The 24,220-nt window shown below is 47.9% G+C and overlaps 2 protein-coding genes across 2 annotated transcripts in view; one reads left to right on the top strand and one right to left on the bottom strand.

The window, feature by feature from the left end:
- SEPTIN10 (septin 10) overlaps window positions 1–24,220 on the bottom strand; it is a 188,133-nt gene that overhangs the window by 129,502 nt on the left and 34,411 nt on the right. The window lies entirely within an intron of this gene.
- SOWAHC (sosondowah ankyrin repeat domain family member C) lies at window positions 16,538–21,013 on the top strand. The gene has a single exon (XM_030201481.1). The coding sequence runs from the start codon at window positions 16,856–16,858 to the stop codon at window positions 18,461–18,463; it is 1,608 nt and encodes a 535-aa protein (XP_030057341.1). The 5' UTR covers window positions 16,538–16,855; the 3' UTR covers window positions 18,464–21,013.

Consider the following 24,220-nt stretch of genomic DNA (forward strand, 5'->3'; position numbering starts at 1 on the left):
GAGATGCGGAAAGGGCGCCAGCTTACCTACCAAGGGCATAATATATTGTGCTTTCAGGATTATTCGCAATGTGTCCAGCAACTAAGGAAGGAGTTCTCGCCAATATGCACTGATCTGTTCAAGAAGATTCGATTTGCATTATTATACCCGGCTAAGCTGAAAATAACGGTTGATGTAGTGATAAAACATTTTGATCAGGTGACGGAAGCCAAAGCTTATGTGCAACAACTGAGCAGGGAGACGAGTTGAGTAGAGAACGCATGGTTGCCATTACATAAGCGGAAGGACTGGATGGAATATGCTGGCTGTTGGACTCATTAACAGAGAGGGTGGGAGTTAGACGACCGGGAGATCAGAGAGAGGACAAGGAACATGTAAAACCAGGTTTTGACACAGTATATGATGTTGAAAGACTGAGATATTGCATTAGTCAAAGGACAGTGAGGAGGGGTCTGAGATGGGGGACTTGTATAATAAGAAACTGAAACCTGGGTCAGGAGCTGGTGGAACGGTAACATGAGAGGGGAGGTGTGGGCAGCAGAAGGTGACCGGTTCCAAGGGAGAAAGAGGAAGTATAGGGGGGGAACATGCAAAGAAACAAGGGGATGTGGAGGGAGAAGAGGGGAGTGGAGGGGGGGGGAGAGGTGGAGGGATAACGGTAAAGAAGAGGGATGGGAGACAATGAAAATATGCAGATGTGGAGAATGACTGGAGGGAGGAGTGGGAATAGGAACCTAAGGGAGGGCGGAACAAATGAGGAAGCGAGGGTGTTGGGGCTGGGACGACATGCTCGTGTGATGAGGTTGAACATGCAAAATACAAGAAAGCGGGAGGGTATAGGATAATGGGACTGAAAATATACTCATGGAATGTAGGTGGTATCTCATCGCCCATTAAAAGAAAGAAAATATTGCACAATCTGAAGAAGAAAGGTGCCTCGATAGCTCTGTTACAAGAAACACACTTATCCTCTTTAGAACATCAAAAGCTGCATACATGGTGGGTGGGAGACATGACAGAAGCCCCAGCAAGGGGGAAAAAGGCAGGGGTAGTGATCTTATTCCACAGGTCTCTTATGGTGGAAAAGCAGCAGATATTTGTTGATCCTGAAGGGAGATATATAGTGGCCAAGGTAAGGATAAATGATGTGCCTTATCTCCTCGGGAATGTGTATGCCCCCAATACTTACAGCAAGCAATTTTACAGTCATTTTATACAAGTTGCAATCCTTTAATCATAAGGAGATGATTGTAGGAGGAGACTTTAATATAGTGGCGGACCCAACCATAGACAAATCTCATAATAGACGGGGATTGACTAGTGACAATACAAAAGGCATACCGTTGCTAAGTGAGCTTTTTGGGCTGGTGGATGTGTGGCAGCTGCTCAATCCGGAAGTTAGAGACTATACCCATTACTCCCAAGCCCATTATACTAGATGAAGGAGGATTAGCTCGGATTCAGGTAGGATTCATCAAAGGTAGACAACCAGTCAAAAATATAAGGCTGATCTTAGCATCACTAGAATGTGTGCGACATCAGCGACTGGACTCATTACCAATAAGCTTCGATGCCGAAAAGGCATTCGATAGGGTGAAGTGGGATTTTATGTTCCAGACATTAGGTACTTACCGGATTGGAGGGCTTTTTGCAAAGGCAGTGCATACACTATACAATAGACCAGTAGCGAGGGTATGGGTCAATGATACATGTACACAAATCTTCCCTATTAGAAGGGGAACACGGCAGGGCTGCCCATTGTCCCCATTATTATTTGCGTTGACATTGGACCCGCTGATTCGGGAGATATTGGGGAATACGGAGATAGGGGGGGATCAGGACGGGGAATAGGGAATTTAAGATATCAGCATTTGCGGACGATGTACTGGTCCACCTTTGAAATCCATGTCAATCTCTCCCAGTATTAATGGAGAGCTTTGCAGAATATGGGACGTTTTCAGGGTTCAAATTGAATACACAAAAATCAGAGGGAATGCCTACTAATATAACGTTGCGCGGTAGATGGGTAGAGGAAATCCCACTAAGATAGGCAGAAGAAGAATTTACATATTTGGGGATTAGGCTGACAGCAGATACTCGGGTATTATATCAAAGAAATGTAGAGAGAATAATACAGGATACCAGACAGCAACTAAAACAATGGCAACATCTACCACGGTCTCTGAGTGGAAGGATAGCATTGTATAGTATGATAGTTTTCCCCAAGTGGCTATATGTCTTGCGGCAACTACCACTGTACATCTTACAAAAGGACTTGAAACGGCTTAAGTCGATACTTTCAAGTTATTGCTTGGGGGGGGGGGGGGGGGCGGTAAAAAGCCAAAACTCAAATTAGAGAGACTCTATGGAGGAGGGAAAAGGGAGGGATTAGGGTTACCTAATATGATATGGTATAACTGGGCTTGCCTACTGAGACATTTGGCGGATTGGATATTGGGCACGGAGGAATTCACACAGTGGGATGTAGAGAGAATTGTTTCAGCCGCTGCATCCACACTATCTGATACATCTCTCATATAAAAATACACCTAAGAGATGGAAGAAACACATATTACTTTACCCCATGAGATGCACTTGGCAATATTTGATGCTGCTGCTGAGGAATAATCCACATAATACTGACATGCTGCCGTTAATTGGTAACGTGAAATTTGGATCGGGATTAACACAGGGGAGGGTGGCAGAATGGGCAAGAAAGGGTATAGTATATGTAGCAGATATGTTGCAAGATTCAGGAGAGATCAGAACTAAAGAGAGTTTGGAGAATATAGTGGGGAGAGACAGGGTGGATTGGTTTTCGTATATGCAGGTTCAGAGATATATAACTCAAGTTAAAGGGGACAACTGTTCGAGGGGAGTCTATAAGTCGGTGGAAGATTTCTTTTTATCATCAGAGACAGCGCAGATCACAGTATCTGGAATATGTAGGGCCATAACTGAACTCAGTTCACAAGTGAATTATGGGAACATAGGAAGAAGATGGACTGAAGAGCTGAGGGCGGAGGTGCGAGAGGGAGAGATAATACAAAAATTGAGAGAGAGATTCATACACAATTATATAGTGCAAGGCACAGAGAAATACAATTCAGAGTTATCCTGAGAGCATACTTTTCACCAAAACAGGCATGCTATGCTGGACGTCTGGAGGAGTCAAAATGCTATAAATGTGAGGAAAGGGATGCAACATTGCTGCATATGTTAAGCACCTGCCTATTTATAGAAGATTTCTGGAATAAGATACGAAGATATTGTGGCATTATATTGAAAAAAAGAAGTTAACCTATCGCCTAAAGAAATAGTTCTAGGAATGGAGAGGGGTAGGACGATATTCAGGAGGGTGGAATATATATTCATATATAAAGCGTTGATCATAGGGAAATAGTGTATACTACAGCATTGGACGCAGGAAACACCCCCAAACTTTTAGCATTGGAGGAATACATTACATGGGATGATGGTGATGGAGGCGAGAGATGATCGGGGCACAAATTAGCGCAAGAAAGAATTTGGGGCCATTTGGGAACCATATATCCAGTCACTGTCGGGGAGAGCCCATAGTCTAATCTTAAACTCCATGTCGATGTAATCTTTAGGGGGGGGGATGGGGGAACTAGCAGTATTTGGGTAACGAGGAACAGGAGGGGGGGAAGGGGAGGGAGGGGGGGAGAAAGCGAAAGATACATACCTGTAGCAGGTATTCTCCGAGGGCAGCAGGCTGATTGTTCTCACGACTGGGTGACATCCACGGCAGCCCCCTCCAACCGGAAGAGTTTCAGAGCAAAGTCAAAAACGTCTCGCGTGAGGTCCTACGCACGAGGCACACCCACCGCACATGCGCAGCCGTCTTCCCGCCCGTGCGCAACCGCTCCCGCTCAGTTAAATACAATAGCAAAGAAAAGAAAATACAACTCCAAAGGGGAGGAGGGAGGGTAGGTGAGAACAATCAGCCTGCTGTCCTCGGAGAATACCTGCTACAGGTATGTATCTTTCGCTTTCTCCGAGGACAAGCAAGCTGCTTGTTCTCAACTGGGGTATCCTTAGCTCCCAGGCTCACTCAAAACAACAAAGAGGGTCAATTGGGCCTTGCAACGGCGAGGACATAACAAAAATTGACCTACGAAGAACAACTAACTGAGAGTGCAGCCTGAACAGAATAAAACTGGGCCTAGGGGGGTGGAGTTGGATTCTAAACCCCGAACAGATTCTGCAGTACCAACTGCCCAAACCGACTGTCGCGTCGGGTATCCTGCTGGAGGCAGTAATGTGATGTGAATGTGTGGACTGATGGCCACGTCGCAGTCTTGCAAATCTCTTCAATAGTGGCTGACTTCGAGTGGGCCACTGACGCTGCCATGGCTCTAACACTATGAGCCGTGACATGACCCTCCAGAATCAGCCCAGCCTGGGCATAAGTGAAGGAAATGCAGTCTGCTAGCCAATTGGAGATGGTGCGTTTCCCGACAGTGACCCCCTTCCTATTGGGGTCAAAAGAAACAAACATTTGGGCGGACTGTCTGTGGGGGCTTGTCCGCTCCAGGTAGAAGGCCAATGCTCTCTTGCAGTCCAATGTGTGCAACTGACGTTCAGCAGGGCGGGTATGAGGACGGGGAAAGAATGTTGGCAAGACAATTGACTGGTTAAGATGGAACTCCGACACCACCTTCGGCAGGAACTTAGGGTGTGTGCAGAGGACTACTTTGTTATGATGAAATTTGGTATAGGGAGCATGGGCTACCAAGGCTTGAAGCTCACTAACTCTACGAGCTGAAGTAACTGCCACCAAGAAAATGACCTTCCAGGTCAAGTACTTCAGATGGCAAGAATCCAGTGGCTCAAAAGAAGGTTTCACCAGCTGGGTGAGGACGATGTTGAGATCCCATGACACCGTAGGAGGTTTGACAGGGGGCTTTGACAAAAGCAAACCTCTCATGAAATGAACGACCAAAGGCTGTCCACAGATAGGTTTACCCTCTACACAGAAATGGTAAGCACTAATTGCATTAAGATGGTTCCTTACGGAGTTGGTTTTGAGACCAGACTCCGATAAGTGTAGAAGGTATTCAAGCAGGGTCTGTGTAGGACAAGAGCGAGGATCTAAGGCCTTGCTGTCACACCAGATGGCAAACCTCCTCCACTTGAAAAAGTAACTCTTCTTAGTGGAATCTTTCCTGGAAGCAAGCAAGACTCAGGAGACACCCTCACAAAGACCCAAGGCGGCGAAATCTACGCCCTCAAAATCCAGGCCGTGAGGGCCAGAGACTGGAGGTTGGGATGCAGAAGCACCCCCTCGTTCTGAGTGATGAGGGTTGGAAAACACTCCAATCTCCAAGGTTCTTCGGAAGGTAACTCCAGAAGAAGAGGGAACCAGATCTGACGGGGCCAAAAGGGTGCGATCAGAATCATGGTGCCGCGGTCTTGCTTGAGTTTCAGCAAAGTCTTCCCCACCAAAGGTATGGGCGGATACGCGTACAGAAGGCTGGTCGCCCAATGCAAGAGGAAGGCGTCCGACGCTAGCCTATCGTGAGCCTGTAGCCTGGAACAAAACTGAGGCAGCTTGTGGTTGGTCTGCATGGTGAAAAGATCCACCGAAGGGGTGCCCCACACCCGGAAGATCTTGCGTACCACATTCGAACTGAGCAACCACTCATGCGGTTGCATAATTCTGCTCAACCTGTCAGCCAGACTGTTGTTTACGCCTGCCAGGTAAGTGGCCTGGAGGAGCATGCCATGCTGGCGAGCCCATTGCCACATCCCGAAGGCTTCCTGACACAAGGGGCGAGATCCGGTGCCCCCCTGCTTGTTGATGTAGTACATCGCAACCTGATTGTCTGTCCGAATTTGGGTAACTTGAAAGGACAGCCGATCTCTGAAAGCCTTGAGCCCATTCCAGACCACTCAACTCCAGGCGGTTGATCTGCAGACCTGAATCCTGGAGGGACCATAGTCCTTGAGTGTGAAGCCCATCGACATGGGCTCCCAACCCCAGGAGAGATGCATCTGTCGTCAGCACTTTTTGAGGCTGAGGAATTTGGAATGGACGTCCCAAAGTCAGATTTGACCGAATTGTCCTCCAGTGGAGTGAACTGCGGAAACTGGTGGGCAGTCGGATTGCATCCTCTAGGTTCCCCGTAGCCTGATACCACTGGGAAGCTAGGGTCCACTGAGCTGATCTCATGTGAAGACGAGCCATGGGAGTCACGTGGACTGTAGATGCCATATGGCCCAGGAGTCTCAACATCTGCCGAGCTGTGATCTGCTGGGACACTCGTACCTGGGAGGCAAGGGACAGAAGATTCTGCGCTCTGGCCTCGGGGAGGTAGGCATGAGCCGTCTGTGAATTCAGCAGAGCTCCTATGAATTCAAGTCACTGAACTGGGTGGAGGTGGGACTTTGGGTAATTTATCACAAACCCCAGTAGCTCCAGAAGTTGAATAGTCGTTTTTCTGAATCAGGGGGAGAAGGGTGCCCAGGGAAAGCATCCTGAACTTTTCTCGGACCAGATATTTGTTCAGGCCCCTCAGGACTAGGATGGGACGCATCCCCCCTGTTTTCTTTCCACAAGGAAGTACCTGGAATAGAATCCCAGCCCCTCTTGCCCGGGTGCTACGGGCTCGACCGCATTGGCGCTGAGAAGGGCGGAGAGTTCCTCTGCAAGTACCTGCCTGTGGTGGGAGCTGAAAGACTGAGCTCCCGGTGGACAATTTGGCAGAGTGGAGATCAAATTGAGAGTTTACCCGCACCGCACTATTTGGAGAACCCACTGGTCGGTTACGAGAGGCCACCTTTGGTGAAAAAATTTTAACCTCTCCCCGACCGCCACGGGCACTTTTACGGTGGCTATACTCTCCCGGATCCAGTCAAAAGCCCGTCCCTTGCTTTTGCTGGGGAGCTGCAGGGGCCTGCTTGGTCGCACGCTGTTGACAAGAACAAGCGCGCTGGGGTTGAGCCTGGGCAGGCTGTCGGGAAGGAGGATTGTACCTACGCTTAGGGTAAGCGTAAGAAGCAGTCTTCTTTCCCCTGAAAAACCTTCTACCTGATGAGGTAGATGCTTAAGGCGCCCGGTGGGAGAGGTTGTCGAGGGTGGTTTCCTGCTGGTGAAGCTGTTCGACCAATTGCTCGACTTTCTCACCAAAGATATTATCCCCCTGACAAGGAACATCCGCCAGCCGCTGCTGGGTCCGATTGTCCAGGTCAGAGGTGTGCAGTGTAACCAGGTCCCCCTTCCAGGTGGGAGCCAGGGTGGACCCTGCTTAGCTTTCACTGGCTTCCGTCTGCTTTCCTAGCCAGCCACCGCACTTTCACTTGCTCTCCCTCTCCACCTTGCCAGCTGCTGAGAAAATCAGTCCCACTCCAGCAGAAAGAGCAGTCCAAGTTCTTTATTGTTACAGATGTCAGCCTTGTCTAAACACCTCCAATTATCAGCAAACTTTAATCCATTTTCAATTACAGGCTTTTGTTTTAAATTCTCTCTTCCCAAACCTCCAGCCACACTATCTTCACCGCAGATAGTTTTGGAGATTTAGCTGGAACCACCTCCTCTCTCACCTCTTACAGTTTAAGTTCCCCCAAAATGCACATGCCTTTCTGTCTTAAAGCCCTTCCCCCCCTTCCACAGCACTACCTCTTGGGAACAGCCAATATGGTAGCAAGTTGTGCTTTCCAGTTGCTCCCCCACGGCTTTGCTCCCAGCTTCCCCCAACTCCACAACCGGGGCAATGCTGAGGCCACAAAAGCTCTCACCTTGTCTGCACGGGTTAGAGCCAAACCACCCACCTCCATACATTCCCCTTTACCTTCTCCTTCTACCTCTGCTTTATTCCACTCCATCTCCTCCTCCTCCCCAAGCTCCACCAGCTGTTCCCCATCTCCAGGATCAGACCTCATCTCCCAATCAGTCATTCCACCCTCCCCCTCCTGAGAGTTCAGCTGACCCTGCACTGGCTTCTGGGGAGTGTAGTTTTTCTCCTGCATTACAGCTTTCCCTGGCAGTTTGATCCCTAGAGGGCGCCCTGCTCTCCTAGCTGGGCTGAATGACCGGGGATGATGCCGGCTGAAAGAACCACTATCCCCTCTCCCTCGTACCAGCCCTCCAGAGTGCTCACACACCCCCCGGCTCAAACGATTGCCAGTCTTCTCCTGTCCTGTACTGGCAATTCGAGAAAGAACATCCGCGTTTGTCAGAAATTTGCCTGATCTATGCTCCACCTTGAATTGATAGGGCTGTAAAGCCAGATACCACCTTGTGAGACGACCATTACTATTTTTCATCTGGCCTAACCACCTCAAAGGCGCATGATCAGTAACCAGAGTAAATTTACGCCCATCTAAATAGTAATGGCACATCTGCACTGCCCATTTTATCGCTAAACATTCTCTCTCTATGGTCGAGTACCGGACCTCATGGGGGAGCAGTTTCCGGCTCAGATACATCAGGGGATGTTCCTGTCCCTCGTGTACCTGAGACAACACAGCCCCCAAACCTACCCCCGAGGCATCAGCTTGCAGTACAAAGGGCTTATCAAAATCCACGGCTCTCAGCAGGGGTTCCTGACACAGGGCCAATCTCAATTCATTGAACACCCGAAGCCCTCCCTCCTCCCATCGTAGACTGTTGGGGGACCCCTTCTGAAGTTTATTAGTGAGGGGTGTAGCAATGGAGGCAAAGTGGGGTATGAACCTCCTATAGTACCCCACTAGGCCCAAAAAGCTCCTTAACTGTTTCTTATTTTTGGGGCAGGGAAAGTCCCGGATACTCGCTACCTTATCCCAGAGCGGAGTTATCTGACCATTCCCCACCCGGTATCCCAGATATTTAACCTTCTCCTGCCCAAAGCAACACTTTTGAGGGTTCAAAGTCAAACCTGCTTGACGGAAAGCCTCTAATACCGCCCTCACTCTTATCATATGAGAGGGCCAATCCTCACTCTGAATGATAACATCGTCCAGGTAAGCCGCCGCATATTGCTGATGTGGTCTTAAAACCTGATCTAACAACCGCTGGCAGGAAGCTGCTGCGGAATTAAGACCAAACGGCATGCGTTTAAATTGATAGAGCCCCATGGGTGTAGAAAAGGCTGTCTTAGGCTTGGCCTCCTGAGTCAGAGGGATCTGCCAATACCCTTTGGTCAAGTCCAGGGTGGACAGATATCGGGCAGTACCCAACCGATCCAATAGTTCATCGATACGTGGCATCGGATAGGCATCAGAATCTGACAGCGCATTAACTTGTCTAAAGTCGATGCAAAACCGCCACGTACCATCGGACTTGGGCACTAACACCACAGGACTCGACCATGGACTGACAGATTCCTCAATGACCCCAAAATCCAGCATCTCCTGTACCTGTCGGACCACCTCTTGTTTCTTTGGGGGTGAGAGACGGTAAGGTCTCTGTCTGACCACCCGGCCCGGCTCCGAGATGATATCATGCATGATAAGGTGGGTTTCCCCTGGGCAAGGAGTCAGGACATCCCGAAACTCCTCCACAAGTGCCTGAACCTCTTTCTGCTGACTCCCTGGCAATGTAGTCGCAATCTGCGGTTCTCCTGCCTTAAATATCTCCGTGATCTGTGGTCCTAATTCTTCCTCAGCTTCTATCCTAGACTGACCAAATAGTCCCCTTCTCTCCTGCCAAGGTTTAAGCACATTAATATGATAGGTCTGCCCCCGGCCTTGCTCATTCCTTACTAAGTAGGTGACTGGACCTAACTTCTTTTCTATGACAGCAGGACCCCTCCAGCGTCCCGTGAACTTATGAGGTGAGTCTGAAACCATGATCAAGACTTTGTCCCCCACCTCCAATGCCCTCTCCTCCCCTTTCCGGTCATAATAGGCTTTCTGATAATTCTGACTCCTCTCCCAGTGTTGCTGAGCCCCGCGGCTCAATTTATGCAACCGTTCCTTCAGCTTCACTAGATAGTTCACTACATCCCGATCCTCCTCTTCTGGAGGAACCCACTGCTCCCTTAACACATCCAACACTCCCCAGGGTGATCTCCCATACATCAATTCAAATGGTGATACGCCCAGAGAGGCCTGAACATTCTCCCTACACACATACAAAACAAATGGTAACAATAGATCCCATTCCTCATGGGAGGAACCTAACCCTTTCCTCAACAACATTTTCAAGGTTTTATTGAATCTCTCCACCAGGCCATTAGTCTGAGGATGGTAAGCTGCGGTCCGAATATGCTGTATCCCGAAAGCCTCCCACACCTGGGCCAGGGTTCGTGACATGAAATTGGTCCCCCGGTCGGTAATCATTTCCCTAGGAAACCCCACCTCACAAAAGATCCGAATTAGCTGGGCCGCAATAACTTTCGCCGAGGTGGTACGAAGCGGCACGGCCCAGGGATACCTTGTGGCCATATCCATGATCACTAGAATATAGGAATACCCCCTTCGGGACTTATCAATGGGCCCGATCATATCCATTGCCATACGGGTAATAGGAGTCCCTATACGGGGAAGGGGTCGTAGGGGCACTCTGTTCGGTGTTTGCTCTGATACCCTCTGACACTGACTACAGGAGCTGCAAAATTGTTCCACCTCTTTATACACCCCGGGCCAGTAAAATCTGTTTAATACCTGCCGGAGAGTATTCTGAGCCCCCTTGTGACCCCCTAAGATATGATCATGAGATACCCGTAACACCAGGTCCCTAAACCCCCTCGGTACTACTAACTGTTTCTGAGGTTCCTTCCCCCCTGCTAAACAGGACAGCCGATATAGCAACCCCTTGTCACTAACAAACCGAGGGAAGCTGGTTTCTCCCTCTTGATTTACCCGCTCCCACGCATACTGCAATGTCTGGTCATCTTTTTGCTCTTTGGAAAAATCAGGGAATCTCTCTAACACCTGTTCCGTATCCCCTGGGAACCTCCCCTGATGAAGGAGCTCTTGACAATGCTGCCGCCTTTGCTCCTGACCTCGTTTCTTTTGCTGAGAGCCTTTCCTGGTCTTCCCCGGCCGCCCCATAACCTCTCCCTGGAATGGAAATACTTGTGCCAGGGACAGTTCCTGCTCCTTCTCCTGCCTCTCCTGGGCCCGGGTAGATACCAAGGCTTGCTTACCACCAAGGCAGTATGTGAATGGAGCCCAATCCCGTCCTAAAATGAGATCCTGAGGTAGCCTAGGAAGTACAGCCACCCACACCCACTGAAGGCCCTCCTGGTCCTGTATGTCTACTAGCCGGACCGGATACCTTGAGGAGGCCCCGTGTATGCACTGAATAGCCACGGACCGGTCTCTCTTCCTACCCTGCTGACCCCCTTTCCGGGCAATCTGCCCCCACAACTTCTGGGAGCACATTGTCTGGTCCGCTCCTGAGTCTAAAAGTCCTTCCACCGGGACCCCTCCTATCTTAACCCAATGCGTAAACTGGGGTTCCTTAGAGGGGGTTACCTGAGATATGAGCCCCAACTTGGCCCTACAATCCCTCCTCACATGTCCCGACTTCCCACATCGGTAGCACATTCTATCATCCTCCTTAGGACCGTCCTCCCTCCACCCAGATCCTTTGAACATTTTACCCCGACCACCCCGCCAGACCCCCTCTCCCCCCCCTGAGTATTGTGACTCCAGGAAGTATTCAAAGCCTTTGATAGCTTCTTCCAGAGTCTCACATCCCTTCCTGATCAAATTAACCCTGATACTGTCCGGTAGAGCCTCTAAAAACTGCTCCAGCACCAGATCCTGCATCAACTGAGTCACTGCCCTCTTATCAGGCTCTAGCCATTTGGTAGCCAAGTCCATCAGCTTCTGAGCCAAGGCCTTCGGAGTCTCCCCCTCCCTCCACCTCCAACTCCGAAAGCGCCTGCGATAAGTTTGTCTGCTTACCCCATACCGGTCCAAAATAGCCGTTTTCAGCTTCTGATAATCCACCACGTCCCCTGGCAACAGGCTCCGAAAAGCTGCCAGGGCTTCCCCCGACAGGGCAGGAGCCAGTCTAATGGTCCATTGCTCTTGAGGCCAGGCAGCCGCCAATGCTACCCTCTCAAAAGTCCCCAGATAATCCTCAATGTCGTCCTGCTCTGTTAATTTGCCCCAAGGCAACCAATTAACTCGTCCAGGCTCCATGCTTCCAGGCACAGCTCCAGTAGCTGTAGCCTCCAACGAAGTACTCTCCTTCCTCGGTAGGGGTACTGCCCGTAACAATTCCTGCACCACCTCCAGCACCGGTTGTATCTGTGCTCGAGAAGCAGCCAAGGAATCCTCTAGAAGTCTCTGAGCCATTTCCTGCTGCTTTTGGAACTGGTGGGCCATAAAAGACAGCAGCTCCTTCGACTCCATGTCGTCTTAGCCACTGGTACCAGTGAGAAAGGGAAAGACAAAGAACACTCTCCAAGTGCGGTATTACCACCACTGGCCCTCTATATCCCCCTCCTCCTGGTTACCCGAGTCCCGTATATGCTTACCGGAACTCGGAGTAATACACGCTTCTTTATCCGGCGGGTTGTTCAGATGATCCCACCACTGCCACCACTTTGTAACCAGGTCCCCCTTCCAGGTGGGAGCCAGGGTGGACCCTGCTTAGCTTTCACTGGCTTCCGTCTGCTTTCCTAGCCAGCCACCGCACTTTCACTTGCTCTCCCTCTCCACCTTGCCAGCTGCTGAGAAAATCAGTCCCACTCCAGCAGAAAGAGCAGTCCAAGTTCTTTATTGTTACAGATGTCAGCCTTGTCTAAACACCTCCAATTATCAGCAAACTTTAATCCATTTTCAATTACAGGCTTTTGTTTTAAATTCTCTCTTCCCAAACCTCCAGCCACACTATCTTCACCGCAGATAGTTTTGGAGATTTAGCTGGAACCACCTCCTCTCTCACCTCTTACAGTTTAAGTTCCCCCAAAATGCACATGCCTTTCTGTCTTAAAGCCCTTCCCCCCCTTCCACAGCACTACCTCTTGGGAACAGCCAATATGGTAGCAAGTTGTGCTTTCCAGTTGCTCCCCCACTGCTTTGCTCCCAGCTTCCCCCAACTCCACAACCGGGGCAATGCTGAGGCCACAAAAGCTCTCACCTTGTCTGCACGGGTTAGAGCCAAACCACCCACCTCCATACATTCCCCTTTACCTTCTCCTTCTACCTCTGCTTTATTCCACTCCATCTCCTCCTCCTCCCCAAGCTCCACCAGCTGTTCCCCATCTCCAGGATCAGACCTCATCTCCCAATCAGTCATTCCACCCTCCCCCTCCTGAGAGTTCAGCTGACCCTGCACTGGCTTCTGGGGAGTGTAGTTTTTCTCCTGCATTACAGCTTTCCCTGGCAGTTTGATCCCTAGAGGGCGCCCTGCTCTCCTAGCTGGGCTGAATGACCGGGGATGATGCCGGCTGAAAGAACCACTATCCCCTCTCCCTCGTACCAGCCCTCCAGAGTGCTCACAGCAGCCATGAGAGTCTGCGCATCACTATACATTGGGTAGCGGATCTGGATGCAACATCACAAGTGTCATAAATACCCCTGGACAGGAATTTGCGACACGCCTGACCACCTCCTGGGAAGCTTGTCAACCAGGTCCACCAGCTGCCGCACACTGTTCCGCATGTGGATGCTCGTGTATAGCTGATAAGACTGGATCTTGGTCACGAGAATGATAGGCCTTCCTCCCAAAAGAGTCCAGAGTGCGAGACTCGCGCCCCATGGGCGCCGAGGCGGTATCCCTCGAACTCTTGGCTCACTTGAGAGCAGAATCCACCACCGCAGAATCGTGTGGCAACTGAGTCCTCATCAACTCCGGGTCGCTGTGGATCCTATACTGGGACTCGGCTTTCTTGGGGATGGTGGGGTTAGATAAGGGCTTCAGCCAGTTCCGAAGCAGTGTCTCCTTTAGGATACTGTGCAACGGTACCGTGGAAGACTCTCAAGATGGTGATGGATAGTCGAGGACCTTGAGCATCTCAGTCCTCGGGGGTAGGGCTGCAGAAAACAAAGGCTAAAGGGGATGGATGTATGGTAGACCAAGACACGTTTACGGAGGACTGTGTTCGTGAAAAGCTTGCCAAACTAAAAGTAGACAGAGCGAAGGGGCCAGATGGGATACACCCGAGGGTGCTTAAGGAACTCGGAGAAGTTCTGTCGGCTCCGCTGACGGACCTCTTCAATGCTTCCTTAGAAACTGAAGTGGTCCCGGTGGACTGGAGAAGGGCGGATGTGGTTCCTTTGCACAAGAGTGGAAGTAAGGAGGAGGTTGGGAATTACAGACCTGTCAGTCTGACCTCGGTGGTGAGTAAGCTAATGGAAACGCTTCTAAAGAGGAGGATTGTGTCAAGCCCTGCAGTACTAAGATGTGAGCTCCTGTGCCAAACTGCATTCGGCAGCCGGATAATCCCGGTCTTACCTGAGGAAACATGACTGGAACCCCGGCGTAGGTCCGGGTGGATCTCAGGATAGACAGCACGCACCCCACACAGTCCAGTTCAAGGCCCAGGTAAAGGTTCTGAGAGGCAGACGGCAGGCACAAGCAAAGTCCAGGTCCAGGCAAAGGTTCTGAGAGGCAGGCGGCAGGCAAAAGCAAAGTCCAGGTCCAGGCAAAGGTTCTGAGAGGCAGGCGGCAAGCAAAAGCAAAGTCCAGGTCCAGGCAAAGGTTCTGAGAGGCAGGAATCAGTCCAACAAAGAATCACAGCACCACGGAATCCACACAGGTAGAAGCCGAAGCAACGAATACCCCACAATGCTGCTCCTAAATAGCCCTCCCCATCAGGAAAGCAGGAAACAGCTGGTAGGAGGCGGAGCAACCTCAACAGTGACTCAACAGCCCCGGATTGGCCGGCCAGTAGCAGGAGGTGGCGTCAGCCGCGAGCGGCCAATCCGGGTATAGTGGGGAGTGTCCTCAATGTTCTTGGGCTCCGTGCCCGGAAAGGATCCCTTTCTTTGGGGACGCTGGCACTGCCAACATGGCTGGTGTTCCCCAGCCGCTACAGAAGCGGAACGGAGGGCCGGAGCAGCCCAGACGGCTGACAGAACTCCACTGGGGCGACGCAGGAACCCAGCGTCTGACCGCCCCTCCTGGCCAGCACCTCCAGCAGCCGACCTAAGGCGCGAGACGGCTGACGGGAGAGCGTCACAGGTGAGGGACGCGACAGTTTGTGAGATTTCTTGAACTAAATGGAATGCGGGACCCGAGGCAACATGGCTTCACTAGTGGCATATCATGTCAGACGAATCTGACTGTCTTCTTCGACTGGGTGACCAAACAGTTGGATGTGGGAGGGGCACTTGATGTGGTATACCTGGATTTCAGCAAAGCCTTTGACACGGTTCCCTACAGGCGACTGATAAATAAAATAAGTACCCTCGGTATGGGACCTAGAGTAACGGATTGGGTTAAAAATTGGTTGAATGGTAGGAGACAGAGGGTAGTGGTAAATGGAGCTTGCTCTGAAGAAAAGGATGTCGTCAGTGGAGTACCACAGGGATCGGTCCTAGGGCCGGCTCTTTTTAACATCTTTGTGAGTGATATTGCAGAAGGGCTGTCTGGTAAGGTTTGTCTCTTTGCGGATGATACTAACCTCTGCAACAGGGTGGACACCCTGGAGGGTGTGAATGACATAAGGAAGGACCTAGCGAAACTGGAGGAAATGACCGATATTTGGCAACTAAGGTCGCAAGAATCCGAGGGAACGGTACAGTACAGGGGGTGAAGTGCTTTAGTGTGCGAAGGGGGTGATTGTGTCTGATGATCTTAAAGCTTCCAAACAGGTAGAAAAAGCGACGGTCAAAGCCAGAAGAATGCTTGGGTGCATACAGAGAGGCATGACCAGCAGGAAAAAGGAGGTGATAGTGCAGTTATATAAGTCTCTAGTGAGGCCTCATTTGGAGTACTGTGCGCAGTTCTGGAGACCGCACCTACAGAAAGATATAAACAGGATGGAGTCGGTCCAGAGGGCGGCTACGAAATTAGTAAGCGGTCTTGAACGCAAAAATTATAGGGACATGCTTATGAACCTCAACATGTATAAGCTGGAAGAGAGGAGAGAGAGAGGAGACATGATAGAGACGTTTAAATATCTCAAAGGCATTTATGTACAGGAAGAGAGCCTTTTTCAAATGAAGGAGTGCTCTGGAATGAGGGGGCATATGACGAAGTTAAGAGGGAATAGGCTTAGGAGTAATCTAAGGAAGTACTATTTCACAGAAAGGGTGGTGGAGGTGTGGAATGGCCTCCCGGTGGAGGTTGTGGAGTCAAGGACTGTTCAAGAATGTAAAAAGGCATGGGATAAGCATGTGGGATCACTTAGGAACAGGAAGAATTAGGAGTTACAGAGGATGGGCAGACTGGATGGGTCATATGGCCTTTATCTGCCGTCATGTTTCTTTGTTTCTATGTTTCTACTTCGGTGTCTGCACTGTTTTGAAATGGCAGGCAGGTGGCGTAGCTGTTCTTCACATGCATTCAGTAAACTGCTCCTTGTGATTTGGTTTGGAATGAGGGAAAGGCAGCTTAAAAGCAGCAGCTCCGCCCTCTGCTCGCCTCCCTCCCATCGCCTAACTTGTGTGGCTTGTAGTTGATAGAGAATATCATAGAATGAACGCTCGCTCGGCTGGAACTCAGCTGTTGCTAAGGAGGAGGATAGGGTGGAATTGCCACGGAGGCTAAGCTTGTCCACTGGGGATCTGCAAAAGCGAGCTAGATGCTTTAAGAAAGCTGAGGAACTGCTAGGCCAGGTGGAACTCTGAGAAAAACACAGATTGGAGCGAGAGCGCCCTGGACGTGTACCAGCTTATCCAGCACCCCTCTCTCCGTCTCTTGCCTAGCAACAGCGTGCTGAGGATGGGGAGCCAGTGGCAGCAACCATGTAGGGCGTGAGTGAGTGAGTCAAGCCAACCAGCCATGGCAGAGGATTTGAGCGCGGATGCGGTGTTGCAGTTCCTGCGTGAGTGCGGCGGCCGAGCCCCCAATCAGGAGCTGGTGGAGCACTTCAAGAGCTGGCTGAGTATGCCAGGGGAGTCGCGAGCCACTGCGCGCCAACGCTTCAAAGACATTGTCAACCAGCTGGGCACCGTACGGCAGGAGAATGGTGTTAAGTATGTGTGCCTGAGGAAGAAGTACCTCCAGGAGCCCGGGTCCCCCGTTGCCACCTTGGCTCCCACTCCCCCCGAGCAGGTCCCCGTTATCTCGGTGACCGAGGCTTCCCCGCTGCCTTTAGCTGAGGAGGAGCGGCCGGTGTTTCAGCTCTTAGACGAACAGAAGAAAAAATGCGGAGATGGCAGCACTACCACAGGGCAGTCCGAGCGTGGACAGGAGCAATGCATGGAGGAAGAACAAGCAGCTCCACGGGAGGACCCGAAGGTGAGCACGGGAGAGGACATGGATGCTGCTGCTGATCCCCAGCAACAGCAGGACGGAGGAAGCAGCTCACCCCTCGCCTTTGTCGAAAGCGGTGGGAAGAGCTCGAGGCACCGCTTCACGCCCCAGGCCCTGCCGTCGCTAAGCGGTGAGGAGGATTCGGGCGGAGGATCCCGGCGCAGCCTGTGTGAGGAGGGATCCGGAGGGAACGCGTCCCCGGGAGAGTCACCATGTTCCCCGGGTCCGATGGGACGTGAGGGCGGTGGGCTCGCGACCCCCAGGTCCAGCCGGAAGACCTTCCGGGAGCGGATGATCAGCAGCTCCCCGCAACTCCGCAGGACTTTCTTCGCCGGGTGCAGAGGTAGTGGAGGAGAATCGGACACGGCTTCCATTGCCTCTTCCTCGGCTGAGGAAAGCGGCGGCAGTGGCTCAGTGACTCTGGACCCTTTGGAGCATGCCTGGATGCTCTCGACCTCAGAAGGCAAGTGGAAAAGCCTGGAGGGGTTACTGAGCTGTGACCCCGGCCTCTTCACAAAACGAGACTTCATTACGGGCTTCAACTGCCTCCACTGGGCTGCCAAGCAGGGCAAACAGGAGCTGCTCGCTATGCTGGTGAACTTTGCCAACAAGCACGAACTCCCTTTCAACATCAACGCTCGGGCCAGCGGTGGCTACACGGCCCTTCACCTGGCTGCCATGCACGGACACGTGGAGGTGGTCAAGCTGCTAGTGGGCGCCTACGATGCCGACGTGGACATCAGGGATTATAGTGGTAGAAAAGCGTGCCAGTACCTAAACCAGGACGCCGCTGAGGACATGAAAGGGTTGGTGGGCTCCTTGGCCGACTCGGAGCAGGATAGTGCCGGCAACTTAGGGAGCGGGCGTTGGAGGCTATCCAAGGTGCTGCCGTCCACTATCACGGTGCACAAACTTCCCCTCCTGTCTGACGATCACCTGGACGGGACCTGGCTCAGGTCCAAGGAGGTCAGCAGAAAACCATCGGGGAGCAGCAAAGTGAAGCCCAGACTGAACAGAATACGCTTCCGGACACAAATAATTCACACAACTCCATCTTTCAAAGATGCTGAGGAGGATGACCGGTCTCTAAAAAGCCCGTTAAAGTTGAGACCCAAATCCAATGTGTTTGGATAAACGTTTTATGCAGGGAAAGGTACAATTATTTCTGCAGCTTTGGTACTAAATAACAGTATTTATAAACTGCTGCCTTATGGAGAGGAATGAAGTTCTGAAATATACCTCTTTTAATATAAGATTGATAGGCTAAATGTTTTTTGTTTTGTTTACACTGTGAACTTAAAAGTACTTGATTTGTTTTTTAAATTTGAGTTGTACAATGTTGGTTATTCAAATTAACCTCACTGCACATTAGAATGTCTAACTTTAAAAGCTGCTTTATTACTTCTATTTCTACGTGATGATTGTTAAAAACGATCCTGGCATATCAGCCCAGATAGCAAGAACTAAATATAGTAGATATTGGTTTCTGTGCCTTTAAAAAGAAGAAAATGTGTACTTGATACTTCTGGTGGGTTTCCAAATTAGGACTACAAATAATTGGCTCAGTTTAGACCAGAGAATAGGAATTCATGGAATCAACAACAAATTGAAAGCACAAGCAAAGTAATTAAAATTCCACTTTAAATTATCAACCCCCCCCCCCCCCCCGTTTATATACCCTAGAGCCTTGATGAATAGATTTGTGTGTGTGTATTTATATATATATATATATATATATATATATATATATATATACATACACACACACACACAGCACTGTGGAAAGTCAACAAGATTTGTTTGAATCTGATGTGAATGATTTTTAACATTAAAAGAACACACATTGTAAGGGAGCTTTTGTTCAGGTTTAAGTTGATCTAGTAGATTTGTGCTTGGAATAAAAATACATAGAAGTATGTGTGGTAAAGGTCTAATGGAAACTGGGAAATAAAAATACATTTTAATAGGCCCTTATTGAACCTAGTGCTTGACTTAGAAAAATGCCTTTGCTGAACTCCCTGTAAATTTTATATTCAGTAGTAGAAATCAAGATAAAAGCTGATTGTTCATTTATTTTAAATGGTTGTTTTTTGGACTCTTCACCAGCAATATGTTCCTACTGTCAGATGGGAAAACAACTATTGGTCCATAAACCAGCAAATTTCAGTTCTCTTTAAAGAGCATTTTTTGAAAACTGGTGAGATTTAATAATACATGGCACTTTCCTGACAAGGTATTTGGTTGGTCCTGTATCTTGAAAGCTGCTTTTGTTTTGGGGAGGGATTTCTGTGTATCTGCCAGATTAGAAAACTGCCCATTTAAAATGTACATCTTCAGGAGTACATGTTAAAAATGCACCATTTGTAGTGCAGTATGTTTGCCAAATCAGGCAAAGTAATTAAGGATGGGGAAATTTAATCACTGGTGCAACTGTATTTTAGCTTAGAGTTTACAGGAGTGTAAGGTATTGTGTTTATATAAGAATGCAGAATTACTTTCTAAAACTCTTCCTAGCTATTAACTGGAGCAAGGAATGTGTGGTGATGTCCATTCCTTACAGTGTATTTTTGCCTGCTAATTTAATATGTCTAGAAAGTCTGTTCATTTGTAAATGTATAAGCTCTGCTGTGAGCTAGAGGTGTCTTTATTTTTATAGCTTAATGGGGTTTGCTTCCAGCTTTTGAAGGCTGTGAAGGAATGTACTAGTGGTTGTCTGCATGTGTTCACTGAATGGTTGGAGGAGTTTCATAGCACCTGTTCACCGACAGTTGTTTAAAAATAAAAGTGACCTGATAGAATATCCCTTTCTTTTCTTTTCAAATGTATTCTTCCTGCTAAATTAGAATGGTCCATATACTGCCACTAATTTTTTAGACAAGGCATGCCAGAAATAAAAGGTTTTTCTTTTGTAAGAAAATATAGGGCCTTATATATTTTTTTAAATTGTTCCATTCTGTGCCTGTTGAAGAAAACAAGGTATTTCTACATAGATATATAATATAGGAAAAATCCTTGATTATGTATCCCAAAATATTTGTTTGAAACTAATGGCTTTTAAAATGTTTAGTTCATCTGTGCACAATCTACATTAGATCTTGGTTAGTTTCTTCAATTTGAAATCATTTGAAGGTGTGACTGCCAGAATTTTATTTCATAAATGTAGTGTCAAATAGTAAATGAAGCTATTAGACACCTTTATTTTGATGGAAACAATCCATAGAATTTGGAACTGATGCATTTTGTTATGAATTTGGAGGATGGGGCTTATTTTCTTTACTCTCATGCCAATGTGGATTCCACCTTTCCCAGATTATTTACATTTTAAGTAGATCGCATCTTGTATTTTTTTTGTTTAAATCAAGAAACAAAGGGCTTATTAAGCCATGCCAGTGGTCCCCGGTGCGGTAATGCCGACAAAGCCCGTCCACCTTGGGCTTCAGTGCAGTAGTGCCGACAAAGCCCGTCGACCTTGGGCTTCGGTGCAGTAGTGTCGACAATGCCCGTCCACCTTGGGCTTCGGTGCAGTAGTGTCGAGAATGCCCGTCCACCTTGGGCTTCGGTGCAGTAGTGGCGACAAAGCCCTTCCACTTTGGGTTTGTTGGCATTGCAGTGCTGGACCCGCTAGCACGGCTTGATAAGAGGCCCAAAATATTTCAGCCTGATGTAAACGTACATTGAATACTTTAAAGCACATTCAATTTAAACCTTTTCGATCCATTGATATTAATTGCCTAGCACTATGTTTTGACTAGGTTTCCTCAACTTTTATTTTTTTTTTTTTTAATGGAAACTGTGTCCTTTGGCAGTTGATGCCCTTATTGACATTTTTTTGTTCTAATTTTTACTTTGTTCTTAAGGTGTTTCTTCACAGTGTCTATTGTCTGCCACTATGAATCAAAATTGGGACACTGCAGCACTGGTCATAGGTGCATTATGAAAGATATACAATAAACACAAATGGGCATTTTTATATTTTTATGCCATCTGTTAGAATCCACATTTCAAGCAATGCACCTAAAGTTATGTTTCAAGCCTTAAATGCTCAGGATCTCTTGGTGAATCAATTTTTAAATTGTGTGGTCATGTGCTATCTCAAGTGGAGCAGCATACATTTTATGCTATTGAATTAAGACATTTGCATTCCTCTGCTGGTTTTCTGTACTTGATAAGTTTGGGAGATATGTAACTAGTATAAGGCTTAGGGGTGCCTAATTAGTTTTGCTAAGTGTCTTAGTTCAGATCATGGAAGGCCAAGTTATTGTCTTTTTCGGGAGATTCATGCTGTGCACTACTACGCAGAAGACCTGGGTTTTGTTTTCTGAGCCAAAATTACTCCCTGGGTGGGCCGGCTGACTAGGTCTGGGGGCTGCTATGGAAGTGTGTTCTCTCAACCCCTAGTGGCAGGAGTCGGTTTTAACTCTGAGTGTGTTATAGTCCTCTCATGACTTGAATTGCACAGGGCAGACAACTCCTGCAAAATAAATAAGTGTAGCACATGCCACACTTGTAAGCAGACTGCTGCACAGCTTCCCGTGAACGTTTCTAGTAACCACACGTAAGGTCTTCCTTAGCCATGTTCTGGAAGGAACTGCAATTTGTGGCCTCTGGCTAAGGACTATACATTACCACGGTTCACAAATAGCTTCTCATAAAAAGGGGGTGGGCTAAAAAAAGAAACCAAAACAAAACAGGGAGTCATTAAAAACAAAATAAAACTGGAGCAAAGGCTAATTTTTAAATTCAACACAATGAGGCCAAAGGGTCTTAATCATTAAAAAAAAAAATACAGAAAATCCTGTTCCTGATTCAGCCCCCACCCCCTCCCCAGCACTCTGGCTAAGGATGACACATGATGCCTGAGGTAAGCTGGGCGGGAAACTTTAAAAGAGGGGAAAAATTCCTTAGATAACTGAATGAAGGCTTATGGTATAACAGCAAAATAGGGAGGTAATTCTTGAGGTCACCTAAAATTAGGTGCTAAAATGCTGGGCGTGAAGCACAAATTCTGTATCGGCAATTACACTATTTTAGAATGGCAGTTAAGCATGTAACTAAGCATTTGAGCACCTAACTTTAGTCATGAGCTCTTATGCCATGTCAGTGGCTAGTGTAAATGCCCGTGCCTAATTGCTGGCAGTTATGTGCATAACTGATTGTATTCTGTAGACTTAACACTTGTTGTCCATGCCCCCTTGCAGTTGTACGCTATAGAAATTAAGGGTATAAGATGTATATTTGCAAATTTGATTCCAATTAACACCAGTGATCACTATTGTGTCAATTAGTGCCTAATTTGCTAAGTTACATCTGCCTAATTCTATAACCTGCCCATGCAGTTTTGCACACTGCTAGAGTCTGTATATGACGCCTGAAAATTCTGCGCAGAAAAAAAAGCCTAGGCGTATTCTGTAAAGTATGCCTAAATTTTATAGGATAGGTTTCAATTTCTGCACAGTATATAGAATAATGCCAAGCACCTCTGCACACAATCAAATGTAGTCACGGCCATTTACGCCATGTTTTACTTGGCGAACTCCCCAACACCTAAATTAGGGGCAGAGTGGGTGTATTCTATAACAAAGCACGTAGATTTTAGAAATGCCCCCCTGTGGCCACACCCCTTTTCAACTATGTGACTTAGAATTTAGGTACACCATGTTACAGAATACACTTAGCGAGTTGTGTGCGTAAATCTTAATATCAATTAGTGATGATAATTGCTTGTCCAATTAACAGCGCAGATTAGCTAGTTAACCAATTAAGTGCGCACATGCTTCAATTTCTGCAAGGTGCCATATACAGAATCCCAGGGTAAGGGCAAAAAATGTGCACATAATTATGGAGTTTCTATTAAGCTGGAAGCCCAAAAGAAGAGGAAGGAAAGTACCAGGCAATAAAGAAAGAAGACAATTTGTATGATTTAACTTACTGTGAGGAAAACAGTGCTCCATTTTGTTTGGATGTCTCCTGCCAACTAGATTCAGTTTTACATATTGAGCCAAAAGAAAGATAATTTACTGGCTAACAAATGTTTAGGACATTCCTGAGAGCACTGCTTACTTTTCTGTAGGTTAGATTTATGTTGCAGTGCAGTTTCCCATTGCACATATATTAAAATAAAATGTATGCAACACTTGCTCCTCTTACTGGGTGCACTTACACTTTAGGTTTTGCATTCCTCCTCTCTTAAATCTGCTCATTTTTAATGTGTGAGGCAGCTAGTCTGCAGTACTGCAAAATTTGATAGCTTGTGTTGTGTTCTTATCAAATAAAACTACTAAAAATTCAGTGTCCTAAATTCTTAATGATTCCTGTCACTTTGGCTGCTTAATTGACAAAACTTCTCCACAATGGCTAGAATTGGACTTCTGCAAAAATTCACTTGTGCCCATCATTTGTGTTCTTCATTTTTGTGGTCCTCATTTATGTATGTGAGTAGTGTTCTGTGCTGCAAAGGTTGCTGGTTATGTAATTGCAAATATAACATTGACAGTGTTTTCAATCATGGCTAATAAATTCTATTTTATGGGACTAAAATGTTCTACTTGTGTGCTTTTTTTTTTTGCCAGAATTCAGCTGTGATGAAGTGCTGCCTGAGTAGCTTGCTTCAAAAGTCCTTGAAGTAACGAATACTACACTTTTTAAGTAAAGCAGGGAGACCATCCATGTTTCAAAAATGCTTCTAGATGTGTCAGTGAGAATACAGTGCAGTAATGTGAAGAAACCTACTGGAAAGGCAGCCCTCTTTACCTTGATTTTGCAGATTTTAAGATGACTGGTAATCTTTTTAAAATGGGGAGGGGAATGGTTAGTTTAGATCTTATTCTAAAATCCTAGGGGTGGGTGTTTACCAAGAACATTGATTGAAACCAGGTTTGTTTAGATGCCTGG

The sequence above is a fragment of the Microcaecilia unicolor genome, chromosome 4 (assembly GCF_901765095.1).
Source record: "Microcaecilia unicolor chromosome 4, aMicUni1.1, whole genome shotgun sequence".
Lineage (NCBI taxonomy): Eukaryota > Metazoa > Chordata > Amphibia > Gymnophiona > Siphonopidae > Microcaecilia > Microcaecilia unicolor.